The 15,711-nt window shown below is 50.6% G+C and overlaps 1 protein-coding gene across 1 annotated transcript in view; it reads right to left on the minus strand.

Moving 5' to 3' along the window:
- COL11A1 (collagen type XI alpha 1 chain) overlaps nucleotides 1-1,026 on the minus strand; it is a 129,767-nt gene extending 128,741 nt beyond the window's left edge. Inside the window, exon 1 of the mRNA XM_087827736.1 lies at nucleotides 681-1,026. Coding sequence (XP_087683862.1) covers nucleotides 681-786 — 106 coding nt within the window. The 5' untranslated portion in view covers nucleotides 787-1,026. The remainder of the gene's footprint in view (nucleotides 1-680) is intronic.
- Between the last annotated feature and the right edge of the window lie 14,685 nt (nucleotides 1,027-15,711).

A 15,711-nucleotide genomic window follows, 5' to 3' on the forward strand; every position in this document is an offset into this window, starting at 1 on the left:
GCCACGTAGGAACCTCTCCGCACCTCTCCCCGCCCCCGCCCTCCCGCAGCCCGTCCGGCCGGTCCATCTTCTGCAGGACGGCGCGTCCAACCTGCGGGGGGCCGCGAGCAGAGGAGGGGCTGGGGTTCTGGGGAGAGCATCTCCCTGCCCCGACCCCGCGCCTCCTAACCTGCCACCCCCTCCGGGCTCCTCAGGACGCCCCCAGTGTTCCCGGGGCCCTAGACGCCCCCCGCCCGGGCCCTCGCACCCCCGAGAGTAAAAGCGGCCTTTCCTCACTTTATTCCAGACAAAGAAGTTCACCGCGGCTCCTTTATCTCCTCTCTCCCTACTTTCGGCTCAGTTCACCCCCACAAGACTTAATTACTTCAACAAAAAGACGTTTCCATTAGCTGGACTCTCAAGAAACCAGAGGATGTGCTCCAAGGGCGGCCTGGGGGCTGGTCCCGAAACAAAAGCTGGGGGACCGGCGCCCCCGCGTCTGCCTCTTTCCAGGGACGCGGGGCGGGGGGTCCGCGCGGACAGGTCCTTTCTCCCGCCGCCGTCCCGCCCACGCCCGCCTCGCGCGTCCGGCCCTCCAGCCCGCGGGGCTGCAATCTGGATCGTATTTGGGACCCTGGGGGGAGGGGCGCAGACGAGCCCGAGCGACCGACGGCGGCCGGTCCCGGGGCCCGCGGGCTTACCTCCGCCGACCTCGCGGGGCTGGCAGAAGCAGGTCAGCGCCAGGGCCGCGACGGCGACGTCCCGCAGCCAGCGCGCCGCGCTCCCCCTGGCGGGCCGCCGCGCCATCCCCAGCCGCGCCCTGCGCCCCGCGCGCACCGCGACTCCAGACGGCGCCCGGCTCCGTCCTCCCCGGCGGCGGCGTTCGCTACACGGCCATCGGGGCGGGCGCGGGCGGCCGAGAGAAAAAAATCAAAAGTCAAAAAAAAATCAAAAAAAGGGGCTGCTGCTTTCAGCTGGGGCGCTCCGCTTCCGTCCGGTCCCGCGCCCCCTCCTCTCGCCCTCGCTCGGCCCCGCCGGCCCGGACCCTGCGATGCGCCCTCCGCGGGGCGCTGCCTGCAGACTGACGGCGGATGAGGGGCTTCCAGCAAAAACCCGGGAGGACTGCGCGCCCCTAAAGGCTGCACGCGGCCAGTGGGCCGGGCGCGCGGCCCCGCAGCCCCCTCCCCCGCCCCGCCCCGCCCCCGCCTTCCCCGCGCGAAACTGACAAGCCGGCCGCGGGTCGGACCCAATCACACGCCGCGCGCGCGGCCCGAGCCCGCCCCCCTCCGGCTCGGCCCCGAGACCGGGGCTCCGGGCAAGCCCGGCCCACCTTCCAGCCCCCATCGCCCCGCCGGCCCCCCTCCCCTCCGCGAACCCCGAGAAGACGCGGGAGGGAGCGCGGGGGGGGGGGGGGCGCGCGCTCAGCTCCTGCGCCCCGGGGAGGGACGGCTCGGCCGGAGCGCCCCGCGCCCGCAGCGCTTTCCGGGCGCTTCTGTGCCGCACAAAAGCAGCGCCCGTCCGCCTGCGCCCGTCTGGTCGCCCCGCGGGCCGGGCGGGGAGGGAGGAGCCCGCGCCCAGGGCGCCCGAGTCCCGGGCCGGCGGCCGTAACCTTACCCGGGCGCAAAACCTGCGCCTTCCAGCGGCCGCGCGCCCCCGACGCGCTGCTCTGCGTGCTCGGAGACCGGGTTTGCGTGTGTGCGGGTTTTTTTTTTTTTTCTCTCAAAAACCCGGAATTAGAAGAGAGGGGTCAAGGTGAGACAGAGGGACCCACGCTCTCCTTTGAGATGGGAACGTGCGCGTTTCCCTTCAGTGTCTAAAGGGCGCAGGAGCCCCATGGAGAGGCTCAGGAACTTACTCCCAGGCGGGGAGAAAGAAGCCTGGCCTTGGGGGGGGCGCGGGGGTAACTTAATGTCCCAGCTGATTCCGTCCTGATTCCGGACGAGAGGGTAGCCGGGGAGAGAAACACCAGGGACGCACCTGTCCCCAGGCCCAGCCGCTCACAAAGGGCCCGGGGAGCTGGGAACGCGGTCGCCGCCCGTGACCATGGTGCGGGGCAGGCTTCCCGCGCCCCCCGACGCCCCCCTCAGAGTCACCCGCCCACACCCGGCGAGCAGAGGCCCTGGGCATGTTCCCCACGTTTACATCGTGGCCGCCTGCTGGCTCCTTGCGCCCTGGTGCCTCCTAAGGCGTCTCTCCCCACTGCTTTCTGGAGCCGAGCCCCACAAGGTGCCAGCATACGTCGGGCACTCAGCAGAGACGCGCTGGATGATGAATACTTTCCCTGTGGACCGAGCCTGGCAGCTGGGACGCGCCTCTGCGGAGCGGTGAAGATACCCCGTGCTGACGGGTTCCCAGCTGAGTTCCCATGAGGACACGTGTCTGCTGATCTTCAGGAACCCAGTGCTCTGTCAGGGATGAAGCTCGCCCTCGTGGCCACCTGATGAAGCAGATGCTCTGTGTATGCGGTTTAGGAGCTGGGCGGCGTTCAGAGCCCAGATGGAGGCCCTGGATGGAATTGTTTAACTCTGTATATAGGATGCGAGGCATATAAAATGGGGAAAGCCGCTCAGAAATACCTTCAGTGTGCCGGTCACGCCCGGTGACAAAGAACCATTCCCCTATCAAGAAGTTTACTTCTTACTTTATAACAGTAATGCCGCCAGAAGCATGCTTGGGATGCCCCTACGTCAGCTGCAGAGACATATAGCCAACTAGCTTTTTGGTGACCGCCGCAAGTCGTTAATAATTTCATAAAATAATTCGTCATCCGAGTGTGTTTGAAATTGGAACGTACGGTTACAGATGAAGGACTTTACGGTGGACATTTAGGTCAGTGGACCATCTTCATTAGCCCCCATCTCTCGAAATGAAACGTGTGTGTGTGTTTGCAGTTTCCACATGTTTTTGAAACCCGATTTTTCTCTCCAGTTCTTTGTATATATTTTTAACTTACTCTAAAAGTCTTCCCTTAAACGTAAAATGGTGAAATTAGTATAAGGTTTAGGAATACGTATTTGCAAGGCCGCCCAAATCCGAAAGCAACTCGGCGGCTAGAGAGAGCTACAGGGTTTGTGGGAACCTGTAGAAATGGGATTTCCAGCCATTTCTCGACCTCCGGCCTGACTTACGGAGAATTCCATGGCCCGACGCCGCTGCAGAAGGCGAGACCTGTGGCCGTCGGTCTAGCGAGCCCCGCCTTCCCGTCACATCTCGGGCCTCTGGCCGGGGTGAAAGAGTCCTTTCAGGCAGAGACTTCTTGGGTGAATAGAGCCCTTGCTGCCTTCTGCTCCCTGGACTCTGTGGTCTGAATTCCTCTGGCCCCCACCCAGCGAGGCATAACCTGGGCCTGAATTAACGCCTCTGGAAGGAAATACAGTAGATTCTCAGTGAGGAATGTTAATTATGTCCAACTCCTCCAGCCTCTAGCGCGGCCAGGTCTGGAGCCCAGGAACCTGCCCCTGGACTTGCGGGAGGTGAATTCAGCGAGAGGAAGGACAGTGCCAAGCATGGGATGGAGGCCAGGGAAGCTGGGAGAGACCGCTCGACCTTCACCTTCTCACGGGTGACCTTCCAGGGCACCGTCCCCACGCCGCCTCTCAGCCCGTCCTTGTTAACTGTTTGTACATCGACTCAAAATGGAACAGAATGTGACAGTTTCCTGACACGGTCTTCAGTCGGAAGCGCAATCAGCCATATGACACCTCCTATTTTGTCACATTATAAACAATGTTCAGAGGTCTTTGTGCAGCTTTGTAAGAAGTCGTTTGGACCGCAAGCCGTTCAAAAGCAAGAAGGAAGCAGTTTAGAGGCCTTGGTAGCAGGATTTTAAACTGATTTCTCCCTGTTGGCTTGTCGGAGAAACTGAGGTAGTAAGTTAACTGACGGGGAGGTCAGTTTAGGGAAATGTGAATGTTCTAGACAATCTTCAGCGTTCGTGGAGTTTTACTAAACATTGTGTAGAGCCAACAGGTCCCCTGTCATGTCTTCTCAAATCTCTAGGAATCGGGGGATACAGACTCAGGACCGAGGTTTTAAATACTGAGACCGCAACGGCCAAGCTGGGACTGAAGGAACCTTGTCCGTAGCTGGAGGCTCCGAATCCAAACAGTACTAGAGGAGTGGAGGCTGAGAGAGCTCTGCAATAAAACATAGACGACTGCGCCCGGCTGGCCGGTGTGGCTCAGTTGGTCGAGGGTCAGCCCTCCCACCAGGAGGTTGCTGGTTCAATTCCTGGCCAGGCACATGCCTGGGGTTCGGGCTCTGTCTCCATTAGGGGCCTTGCAAGAGGCAACCAATGGATGGTTCTCTCTCATTGATGTTTCTCTCCTTCTCCCTCTCCCTTCTTCTCTCTGAAATCAATAAACATTTTTTTTTTAAATGACTACCGGTAGAATTTAAGGAAAGAAGAAATAGGTTTAGAATGGGTACGTCATCTTTCAAAAATCATTTGGCCTTTATTTCTCTTGTCTCGTACTGATGTTTTATCCGTATAAGTAAACTCTCTGAGTTGGTTCCTTCCACCCTGTAACAGATCAGGCTTTTCATCTAAAGATTCGGTTTTATCATGGAAATTGGGCTAATTCCTCTGAAGCTCTGTATGACATTTGTGTATGTTACACGGAGAGGCATTTTCTCCAAACGCTTGACTGTAACTAGAACTGTTGCATCAAATGTGACGTATTGAATGAGAAATAATTATGCAGTGGGAAACTCTTGCACACATTGGAAATACTTAAAATGTTTCCGAGAAAATTGCTGTTGAGTGTGATCCCTCTCTCCCTGTGCCTAATGGTTTGCCTTCCTTGCCCTTTTCTGCACTTAGGTCAATTATTTTAAGAAAGAAATGACTAAGCAGTTTGACATTTATTTTACAGTTTTTCTAATACATCAGTGGATAGAAATTAGCCTCTGTTTAAAAGTGGAGTTAGTCCCTCTTACCTCACAGATGGACCATTGTTTCTTGTAGAAAGTGGGGGCGGGGAGGGAGCGGGAAGTTTATTTCCATAGTCTAGCGGGGTTCCCAAGTTCCTCCGCAGTGATGATTAAGTATTTTTCGGCACCTTTACTGTAAAATAACATACAGGACTTCAGGGGGATACACATTTATCCCAATTTCCATGATAGAACAGAATCTTAAAGCATTTTTATTGATTTTAAAGAAGGTGAGAGAGAAACATCAACATTGGCTGCCTCCTGCACGCCCCCTGCTGGGGATGGAGCCCCCAGGCTGGGCGTGTGCCCTGACCGGGCATCGAACCGGCGACCTCTTGGTGCGTGGGGTGACGCTCGGCCACCTGAGCCACGCCGGCCAGGGCGTGTCAGTCTCGTGGACTTAAAATAAACATCACTTTCGGGCAACCATATGTAATGTGTGTTGTGCCCCCACCATTCGTACCAACTCATTTAATTGTGAAACCAAATGCATGTGCTTTAGAAATCTGGAGACTCACACCAAACAGCTTTCTGAATTGTATGCAATATTTCTGTCATATTTATGGGGCAGTCTTGCACACTCTCTCGATGTCACAACAAATGCCAAATATGAGATTTAAGGCTGGCAAATAGGGTTAAGTATCAAAATAGACCTGATTTTTAAAACATCTGTGACGGATAACTCCAACTTGATTTGTTCTGCAGATTCTCAGTGTTTAATAACCCTCCCAATCTTATAGTTTCTGCCAGGACTGGGATGGCCAAATTATTGCTCATTTAAATGCTGCACAAACAATAGACCCTATTTCAAAAGGTTTTACAGTCTAATCTATAAAGACTGGAACAGCGAACATGGATTTAAATGATTGCAAAGAAGCAATATTCCATAAGAAGGTATATACTTCTGAAAGCAAAATCGTTTTATGTAGTTTTTGTATAGTTTTAATAGTTGCATATTAAGGATGAGGTAGAGGGCACTCAAAGTTCGCACTGGGAACCCAGAAACAGAATCGGTGAGAAACGTTTTATTTTCACATTTCTGCTCTCATTATTAACTCTTTCTTTATAAGAAATACATTTTTAGAATATATTTTTGTATTTTATAGTAGGCATATTATTTCCTTACAGATTAATTAACAAGATGAATGGGACCCCCAGTATCACGAATCTTAAAATAAGGAAAGGTAGTGTCACTGACTGTATTTATAGCCTTCAAAAGAAAAATCTATAAGTCTGATTAAGGAGTTACACCTTTGAATACATTTCTAAGAAATTTTAAAAACCTCTTTTTCAAGATAACTGGAGATGAGTTATTTTTATCCCAATGCCAGCCTTCGGGTTTCACTCTCCTCGGAGATTTTGGGGTGAATTTCATAGCTTTACATGCTTCTGCAAACAGAAAACGCTGCTGAACATGAACCTCGCGCGTTTATGCTTCCCAAAAAGAAGAAAACAAAGGCGTTCAATATATTAAAGAGAAGAAATGTAACCATATTAGTTACGTTACTATTTCTCCAAACTATCTAAAATACTCATTTTTAAAAGACTGAAATATAAACAATATCTGTTAAACAATAGGAAAAACAACCCAAGTTAAAAGTGGGGGGACGACTGGAGCAGGTGCTCCTTCCAAAAATATATACAAATGGCCAACCAGCACGTGGCAAAAGCGTAACAGGGTCGGTCGCGAGAGAATGCACGTCGAACCTGCGGTGGGACATCATGTCACAAGGACCAGCACAGAGGTGATGACCCAAAGGGAAAGCTGCGGGCGCTGGTGGCTGGGTGGCATGACAGGAGCCAGCCCTCGGGCCGCTGGCGGGAACGTCCTGGTCCCCGCCCAGGCCTGGAGGATGCGCGTGTCTGCTTATGATGCAGACAGAGCCAGGTGGCACCAAGGGGCCGCCTGCCTCCTGGGCCGCCTGAGGTCGAGTGCCGTGGCCCTGCCCCGTGGCAGAGCAGCAGCCCTGTGTTCTCTTAGAAGGTGGCATCAGCTTACCTCTAGCAAAACGGTCGCTCTCTTCTACGCCTTCTGGCCTTGGGAGGAGCCAGCGTGCTGGGGCAGTGGGAGGGACGCGTGTGTGCCCCTGGGTGACGCAGGACATCCGATCCTCCGGCTCCAGGTCACCCGGCCAGGAGGCACGGGTTCCGCGGGGTTCCCTGTGGGGTTCAGCGGTAACTGGGGTGGTAATGACAGGTGGGTCTACCTCCCCTTTGGCCCCGAGTTTCCATCCCACACCCAGGTGTCCGTGCTACCTGCTGGCGACAGGGCTGTGCACTAACGCCGACGTGGAGCGCACAGCGTGTCCTCGGAGAGGGTCCTCCGTCCTGGCAGAGCGGCGCCTCCCAGTCGGCTCCTCTTGCCCCCAGGAGACTCTCCCACCCTCTCTGGGGCCCGCGGCGTCTGAGTGACGCGCACGCGCGGGCCGGCGGGTCCAGGGACCCACGAGCCCCCCGCCGAGCCTCCTCGGCTGCTCTCGAGTGGATTTCTTGGTGCGACGTCACGTTCCCTGCACCCTGCTGGCAGGTCAAACACTCCCCGGGGGGCTGAGGCCCTGCAGGCAGGGAAGGTAAACTCATCCCTACGGGTGTGCATCTGTCCAGGGAATGCTCCTCGGTGCGACCAAACCAACTGCTCTAGCATATGGGAAAAGAACAATTTGTGCTGCGTTTCCTAGAAATGAAAATGGCCTTTCCATGGGGAGAGCCAGGTACTGTTAGTCCAGAATTTTGACTGGCCCTTCCAGAGTTTTTATAAGAGAACAGGAGCTGCTGTACTCAGGAGGCCGCCTGGGTTAAGGGGACTCCAATACCTCTTTATGTTTTCCATGCATTCGTAGTAGCACTAAAATATAATAACTCAGTATCTATCTATAATAATTTACTTAATGTGTATATGTAATGTGTGTATTTATATCTCTGTCCCTGCCTCCCCACTAGAATAAATGCCCCCTAATTACAGGAGCTGTACCCAACCCAAGAGCTATACAATTACTCAGTGCCGTGCGCCAGAGAAGTGATCATCAACTCCCTGTAGATGTGATAATAATTCTTCAGGATTATAAAGCAGACACTTGGCTAACTTATGATTTTCAGATGGCTGTTTCTTAAGAAGGAGCTGTGATTAGCCTGAAAATGGGGTAACGGGAACACCCTCTGGGAAACTCAGCTCTGAAATGTCAGGTGAGCTGTTTTCCTTAGAAAGGGAAGTGAAGGATTCCAAAGAAAAGAGGGCAGACAAAATTAGGTCAGGATAATTTAGGATTTTGAACAAACCTGACTTCTTTTCAACAGATAGAAATCCGAATAAAGGGCTTTATTTTATTCTACCATTTACTCAAGCACATGAAAAAAAAATTTTTTTTTAAATCCTCGCCTGAGGATATTTTTTCCATTGCTTTTCCGAGAGAGAGAGAGAAGGAGAGAGAGAGAAACATCGATGTGAGAGACACACATCGATTGGTTGCCTCCCGCACCAACCGGGGGGCCGGGGATCAAACCTGCAACCAAGGTACATGCCCTTGGCCGGAATCGAACCCAGGACCCTTCATCACGAGGGCCAACGCTCTAACCACTGAGCCAGACGGGCCAGGGCAGCACATGAAAACATTTCAAATGCAGATTTAAAGTGAAAACATTTCTCATCTCCATGAACTCAAACAGTGTGCTCCAAGGACCTGAGGATCTTAGGGCTTTTCTACTAACAGCTACTAATGTTCAGTTTCTTAGGGGACAACAGTTATCGTTTCCTTGTGACGAAACTCACACCACAAAAAAGTAACACAATTTCCTCCCGTGACACATTCCAGAGCCCTGTTAACAACCTGACGGTCGGGCCCTGGCCCACTCGGTTGCAAGGAAAGGTCACTGGTTCCATTCGATTCCCGACAGGGCACAAGACGCGGTGCGGGAGGCAGCCATCGATGTTTCTCTCTCAGTCTCTCTCCCTCTCCCTCTCTCTCTAAAACATTTTTTTTTAAAGAAAAAAATAATAATTTGACGATTCATAATCTTTTCTTTGGCACTGTATCGGAATCGTATCCACTTTTGATGGTATCATTCAGCGGCCCAGCACCTATCCTAAAGCTCATTTAAAATAACATTTTGCTGATTACCAAGTAAATATTTATGATACAAAACGCAAAAAATTGCCACACAATAAAATAAAAATCACCCTTAATTCCATGCTCTGTATACTGTTAACTTTTTAGTGTATCCCTTCGAATTTCTGTTTCCACTCATGGTTATACATTGAGCTCTAACTTGTTTTTAGATAAATTTGGAAAGAGCCGTACATGCTGTTATAACCTGTTCTGTGACTTATCAAAACAATGTTTTCTCAGGACATAGCGTATTTTCCTTCAGTGACATTTTAATTACTGCTTATTACTCCATCATTCCAATGTGTCAGGGTTCATTTAACCCATGGCTCCTGAAAACTATGGAATCTAGGCAGGTAGAGGGATATGGAAAATTCCACCCGGGGTGAACTGAGTCCAGAAATGCAGTTTTATTGCTCCAAAGATCAGTTATTATGGGGCAACCTAAATATGGAGGGTACATCAATCGTGAAACCAAACGGAGCCCCTTTTTCAGTGACCAGTGCTGTATTTATGGAAATATGCATTTCAGGGCCTCGGGGGGCAGGGACTGTGAAAGGGGAGTTCAGCGGAGGAAAGCTCGGCGGCTGGGAGCTGAGGAGGGCGTGGGGCCTGAACACCCAAGTACAGGACTCTCAGCACGAACTTGGGGAAACTGAGGCCCTGCCCGAGAACGGCCCTCTTCAGGTTCAGGATTTCCTGAATATTCCTGTTTATGACTGTTCAGGTCCATAGCTACCCTTCCTTCTTTCATCCACATTTTTTTCTCTCCTCTACTAAATCTCTTTTTAGATGAAAATATTGAGTTTGCAATGACTTTGTTACTTTTTATAACAACTTGCTGTTAACAAAACTCTCGATTCTGGTTAGTATCAGCATAAATATACTTACAGGAGCATGACACATAGTGGAAGAAAGTGAGCGATACAATACGCAGTGAAGATCATTTGAAGCTGTCGGCCTCTTTGAACACCATACTAAATTGGGGTGGCACGCTGTTATTTTGTTTTCATTTAAATATATGTACTCAGTCACTCGCTTTTCACCTCAGAATGCAAAACGGGATCAACATATGACCGTCGAGAATTCAGACAACTAGTCACAATTCCTTTCCATGAGTCAAATTCTCCTAATTTTTTTCATTGACATTTATTTGTATCATTGGTAGTTTAGAAGTGTTTCTTCCCAGTCCACAGTTCAATATTGGGAGAATCACATGCACTTTTTTAAATTGCTCACCCTATTCCAGATGTCCCCCCACCCCCCCTTTGCCTCCCGCCACCCAGCCCTGCCCCTCCTGGGCCGTGGCCAGGTTACTGCCTGTTGTGTGCATGCCTATGTGCGCATTTATTCTTTGCATGATCTCTTCCCGTCCTCTCCACCTGCCTCCCCTCTGAGATCAGTCAGTCTGGTCCATGCATCCAGGCGTCTGATCCGAGGATCTCTTACCCTTTGGGCAGCGTGGATGGACCCGGAGAGTATCGCGCTAAGCGAAATGAGCCAGCCAGAGAAAGGCGCATATCCCATAACCTCGCCTACAAGTGGCATCTAAAGACCAGCAACAACCTCCTCGTTTGAATCAGCATCACTGACACTATCATCTCTGTCAGGAAAACCACCCAAAAAATTAGTGAGCACATCTGCAAAGTCGAACAGCTGGCCCGGCCCCGCTGTCTGCAGGCAGGCCGCCCAAACAAACAGAAAGCAAATAAGGAAAATAATTACTGTCACTCTGAGCCACCGGTGCCCGGCGCGCAGGGCCCCTGTGCCGCGCGGAGCCGGTGGGGTGGAAGCGGCTCCAAAACAGGAAGCAGAGGGAGAAAGGGGCTCTTTCATGAGCTGGCGAGTCTCTAGACACCCAGCTGCCTTTCCCTCTGAATTCTGTGTTTGTAAAAATGCTAATTTACCTGAACTCTGGAAAAATAAAAATAGGATACAAATTAGTCGTCTGATATACCTTAAAATGTAAAAGCGAGTTTCCTCTTGGTGGGTACTCTCTCCTTGTCAAAGCTGGGCTGGCCAGGGAACCCGAAGAAAATAGGTCCTTGTTCACAAAGGTCCCTCTCTAAACGATGCTATTTCTCAAAGACAAAAATAGCCTAATTTCGTGTACTGATGAAAAGTTTCCACACTTATTTTTCAAAAGAGCTTCAGCATAGAAAAAAATTAAAAATGGGTAGTAAAAAACTAAATTTTGGGTTACAAATTTCCATGAAATTTCTTAAATTATTTTTTTAATTTCAAGGTTCTTAAATGGGAGGGGAAAAATGCTTTTTTTTTTTTTAGTGCGTGGCCTGTTTTTAATTTTTCCACCCTACTTCGGTTGACTACAAGCATGAAAAGAAACCAAGAAAGTATTTCACACTGAATGCACTGTAGGAAGGGAGTGGTGTTCGTGGTTAGAGTGGGACTGGGAGCTCAATTTTTCGAGTTCTATTTCTGGCTTAATCCCTGGCAGGCCCTGTGGTTCTGTGATAGTTGCTTATATGGCCATTTGTGGGGCTGCCTATCTGAGAACTGGGTGTTATGAATGCTCTAAGCTCTTAAGGAGTAGTGTCAAATAGAGACTCCCATTCAGTTCCCTCCACCATTCGAACAAAGCTTGTATTTGAAGTTTGTCTCAGGACCCACCTCTCGAGATAGAATCCTTAAAATGTGTATTTCAGGTTTGTCCCCATGAAGCTCTCTCACACCTACCGTGTCTGAAGTGCCCAGATATTGAAACTGTGCCCACCCTTCCATGCCCAGCCTGTATCCCATGGAGTCCTAATTACTAAAGTTTGTTTGGTTAGGAGTTTGTTTGGAGAAATCGCATCTCCTCTGGCTGCCTTAGGCCACGAAGAAAATTACCTGAACGTGTTGGTCAGTATCTGCCTGAAGCCAAGGAGACATCGATCCCCCGAGCGTCCGGGAACCACGGGCACTCGCCCGAACCGCTGCACCGAGGAAATGGCAGGGGTGTGACTCTGCGCCCCTGGTTCCAGCTGCCCTTTCCTCGCCGTTCCGTTTTCTAGACACCTGGGGAAAGGCTGTGATGGGCAAAGTAAGGCAAAGAGCCCGTCTCTGACTCAGGCCTCCTTGGCCTGGGGTCGAGATGGTTCTTATTCAGCGGATGGACCTTCCAGCCGTCTGTGCGACTGTATGTATGGGGGCAAAGAATGTTCCAGACGTCATTCTTGGGCAGATGGAAGTACACTTAGGACTCAGCAAGTCTGAACTCCCGTCTGTTGCGTTCTTGGTTTCCTCACCTGTGAAGCTGGGGTGAGGTGCCCACTCGCAGGTGTGCGGGTTAACTGACGCCACGTGTTTCCAAGCTTCTGACGTCACGTGTCTTCAGCCTCCAAAGGGCCAGCGGTTCCTGGAAAGGATGTGCGACCTGCAGGTACCACTGCTGAGGGTCCGCCTGTAATTCACTTTGAAGCCTGACCACTTGGAGACGGGTTGTTTTCAGTCAGGGGGCTCTTAAGAAATAATCCCCCGTTGTTCACGCTGGAAGCACAGAATCTACCTGGCAATTCCCTTACTCAGTTTGTCTCATTCCAAAAAAATAGCTGAATAATCTCAGTTGAATTTTTTTTCTAATTTTTGAATGAGCATATCTGTCCCAAATTTATTTCTGAATGAGCATTTATGTCCCATTTATTTAATATAAACTTCTGTGAAATTCTCTGGCTATATCTTCAATTGCCATAAACCATTGCAAAGGACATAGATAACATCTAGCTTTAAATATATATATATATATATACACACACACACACACATATATATATTTGACACAAATATTAAAGTTCTTTAAAATGTATCCAAAAAGATATGTATAATTTTAGAGAATCATTCTGACTGTAAACAATATTGTGCCTCCTGAATATTCAAGAAAATAGTGAACTGGACATGAAAAGAAATAAAGAGGAAAATATTTGGGACAAGGAATACTTTGTAAATTAAAAATTGCACACGAAAGACCAAACAATACTAATAATTAAGGGAACATCTCACAGCTCCAAGTCTCCATCTCTAACTCTGACGTTGTGTACTTCTTAAAAAATTGTTTTTTAACCGAGACAGATGATCTCCATCAGAGCTTCTGATACACTCGCATTCTACTATCTGTGGGTATAATTTATTTCATCAGAAACGTGCATATATTTCTAAGAGGCTCCAAATTAAAAAATAAAAGTAAAGAACATGTCCAATACATTTCAACACATTCATTACTAAACACGACAGCGTGGGAGGGATCAGAGTGATGGTTTCAAAGTTCATTTGTTACGCTTCTCTCGACTTTTGCAAAGTAAGTGATCCAAAGATTGTTCAACGCCGAGTTTGAATTTTCTAGAATGAAGAACATCGCTGACTTTGGGTTCGTTGGATACCTATTGCTGCAGAAGGAACCGTCCCGAAGTGCAGCGACGTAAAACAATAACTGTGCTCACAGCTCAGAAATTCAGACCGGGCGGGGCTTGGATGGTCCGTCCGTCTGTCTCTGCCCCAGGTCTGGTGCTGTGGAGAGAGGACTGAGGTTGAACGAGCTTGACTGGCTTGGGACTGGAACCATCTGGACGAATTTTCACTCGTTTATCTTGCGCCAGGGCTGGGATGACTCAAATTGGGGCTTAGCTGGAACTGTCAGCCAACATGTCTTCATGTGGCCTTTCTGTGTAACCGGCTGCGGGGTGACATGGTGACACCGGGGCACTGGGACTTCTTACAGGACCACTCAGGGCTCCCGGAGGGAGCGCCCCCGGCAGCGTCATGAGGCTGTGTGGCCCTGGAGCTGAGCCTTCGTCACGGGCATCCGGGCACTGGGCTCTATTGCTTGGGGGAGTCGCAGGCTCGTCCAGATTCAGAGGCGACACAGGCCTGCCCGGGCGGCCCAGCTGGTTGGAGCTTCGTCCCGCACAACAGAAGGTTCCAGGTTCAGTCCCCGGTCGGAGCTTGTACCGGAGGCAACTGATTGATGTTTCTCTCTCTCTCTCACTCCCTTCCTCTCTCTCTAAAATCCATAAAAACATATCCTCAGGTGAAGATTAACAAGCTAATCAAGAAATACTGGATGATTAAGTCCATGTTAATATTCAGGTCCCGTCCACCTCTGGGCCCTCAGAAGCCGGCGAGCTGAGGCCTGGGGAAAGGGCCCGGGAAGACGGTGGCCTGGCTGCTGTGTCGCCCTGAGTAACAAACTCTGCTTTGCCTCTGACCCGCAGTTTTGTGTCTTCGGCCAGTGTCGGTGAACAGGAGGCAGGCTAGTGGTAGTTGCTGGCAGTTATGGGAAAAAATCAACCCCTTCACTTTTTGGGGGGCAATCACCACTTACCAATCAGAGAAGCTCAGTGAGGTTAGGGGACACGCTCAAGGCCACCCGGCTGCAGGAGAGCAAGGCCTGGGTCTAAACGATGTGATTCTAACTTCAAGAATAGATAGGCCAGCCTGGCTGGTGTGGCTCAGCGGTTGAGCATCGACCTAGGATCCAGGAGATCGCGGTTCGATTCCTGATCAGGGCACGTGCCCGGGTTGCGGGCTCGATCCCCAGGAGGGGGCGTGCGGGAGACAGCCGATCAGTGACTCTCATCATCGATGTTTCTCTCTCTCCCTCTCCCTTCCTCTCCCTGAAATCAATAAAAACATATTTTAAAAAAAGGAATAGATAGGCCATTTCAGTTAGTGCTTTTGAGGGGGGAAAACCTGCAAGGACAGAGGGGCAGGGAATGACCTGTGTCTCACTTTCCTGTGGCATGTGCCTGGCTTGCAGTGGAATGGCTGTTAAGAATTCTCTGTCAATTCTGCAGAGAGGTAAGCTGCACCTTCCTTTAATGCTGGTGAAACTCTAAAATTCTCTTCTTTAAAATCAGCAACGGACCCTCGAACTGTAAACGTCTCCCGAGCCCCGTTTCCAATACGCTTGTTCTGCTGAGAGCTTTGGGACGGCGCTGATCAGCGCAGGGAGGTATGAGAGCAATGCGATATTAAGAAACATCGCCCTTTACAATCCCGAGCCTCGCAACGTCGTGGCGAGCCTTTAGGCCAAAGAGACAATAAAAATCAAACTGAAAAACAACCGCAACATGATTTCAAGCATGGGAAGCGGCCGCTGCCGACTCATGGTTGGCCTTGGCCAACATCCCCCCCCCCGCCCCCCGACTTCTGATTGCCTTCCAGCCGCGGGAACCACAGGAATGGACCGACTGCAGGCAAACAAAGCCCCGGGCGGCGGTGCCGATCCTTGCCACGGAGTAAATGAGCTGCTCTGGAAAGCCTCATCTTCAGAAGGAGACTCACTTCTTGCTAATACGGTGTAATCTTTTCCTGGATACGTGCTGAGAGCAGTCGGCGAGGTTGTGCAAGTGGGAGACAAAGGGAAGAGATAGGCTCTATCTCCTAAAAAAAAAAAATCTAAACACTTTCATCTGAGGGACCTTTTCTCTTTTTTTGCTTTTAAACTCAACACATTGCTAAAAGAAAATTTAGCTATCCAAAAAATATATATATTAAAAAATTCAAATCTACCTTGAAACCCCAAATTCTGCTGACCCCCCCCCGTAGCTTCTCAGAGCCCGAGGGGTCCAGCCGCCCCCGGAGCAGGGCAGGGACACTCACACTGGTCCGCCCTCGACCTTGGCAACCCTGTTTTACAGACACGGAAGCTGAGGTTCTGGACTTTTGAGTCTCAAGACGCACAACTGATAAGTGGCAGAGTTCG

The sequence above is a fragment of the Miniopterus natalensis genome, chromosome 19 (genome assembly GCF_054644295.1).
Source record: "Miniopterus natalensis isolate mMinNat1 chromosome 19, mMinNat1.hap1, whole genome shotgun sequence".
NCBI lineage: Eukaryota > Metazoa > Chordata > Mammalia > Chiroptera > Miniopteridae > Miniopterus > Miniopterus natalensis.